At 55.9% G+C, this 401-nt stretch overlaps 1 protein-coding gene across 1 annotated transcript in view; it reads left to right on the forward strand.

Annotated features, from left to right (window-relative positions):
• Positions 1-218: 218 nt before the first annotated feature.
• Positions 219-401, forward strand: part of STX1A (syntaxin 1A (brain)) — a gene marked incomplete at its 3' end in the record, with an annotated part of 39,409 nt that continues 39,226 nt past the window's right edge. Inside the window, exon 1 of the mRNA XM_009871246.1 lies at positions 219-296. Coding sequence (XP_009869548.1) covers positions 276-296 — 21 coding nt within the window. The remainder of the gene's footprint in view (positions 297-401) is intronic.

A 401-nucleotide genomic window follows, 5' to 3' on the forward strand; every position in this document is an offset into this window, starting at 1 on the left:
CCTTTCTTGCCAGAGCTGGCCGTCCTCTGCTCTCTTGGTGCCTGTAGTGCTCCGGTGCAGCAGTGCCTGGGGTGTCCCACACTCTGGCTCCCGTTTGCTCCAGCTCCTGGGAGCACAGGAGCAAAGCAGAAGGGGAAGATTCCCATGAGCAGCTCCTGGAATGGAGCTGCAAGCTTTGCAGGAAGCACTTTTTGATGCCTCTCTCCGTGTCGTTGCAGGCAAAGGACAGTGACGATGATGATGAAGTCACCGTCAGCGTGGACCGGGACCGCTTTATGGATGAGTTCTTCGAGCAGGTGAGAGCTTTGTTTCTCCAATGCTGCTTTAAAGCTAGTTCAGACCTTTCTGTTAGCGCTGGAGGTGGCTGTGGGGCTGTGCTACAGGCTCCTACCACAATGGCT

This window comes from Apaloderma vittatum, unplaced genomic scaffold (genome assembly GCF_000703405.1).
Source record: "Apaloderma vittatum isolate BGI_N311 unplaced genomic scaffold, ASM70340v1 scaffold6326, whole genome shotgun sequence".
NCBI classification, from domain to species: Eukaryota; Metazoa; Chordata; class Aves; order Trogoniformes; family Trogonidae; genus Apaloderma; species Apaloderma vittatum.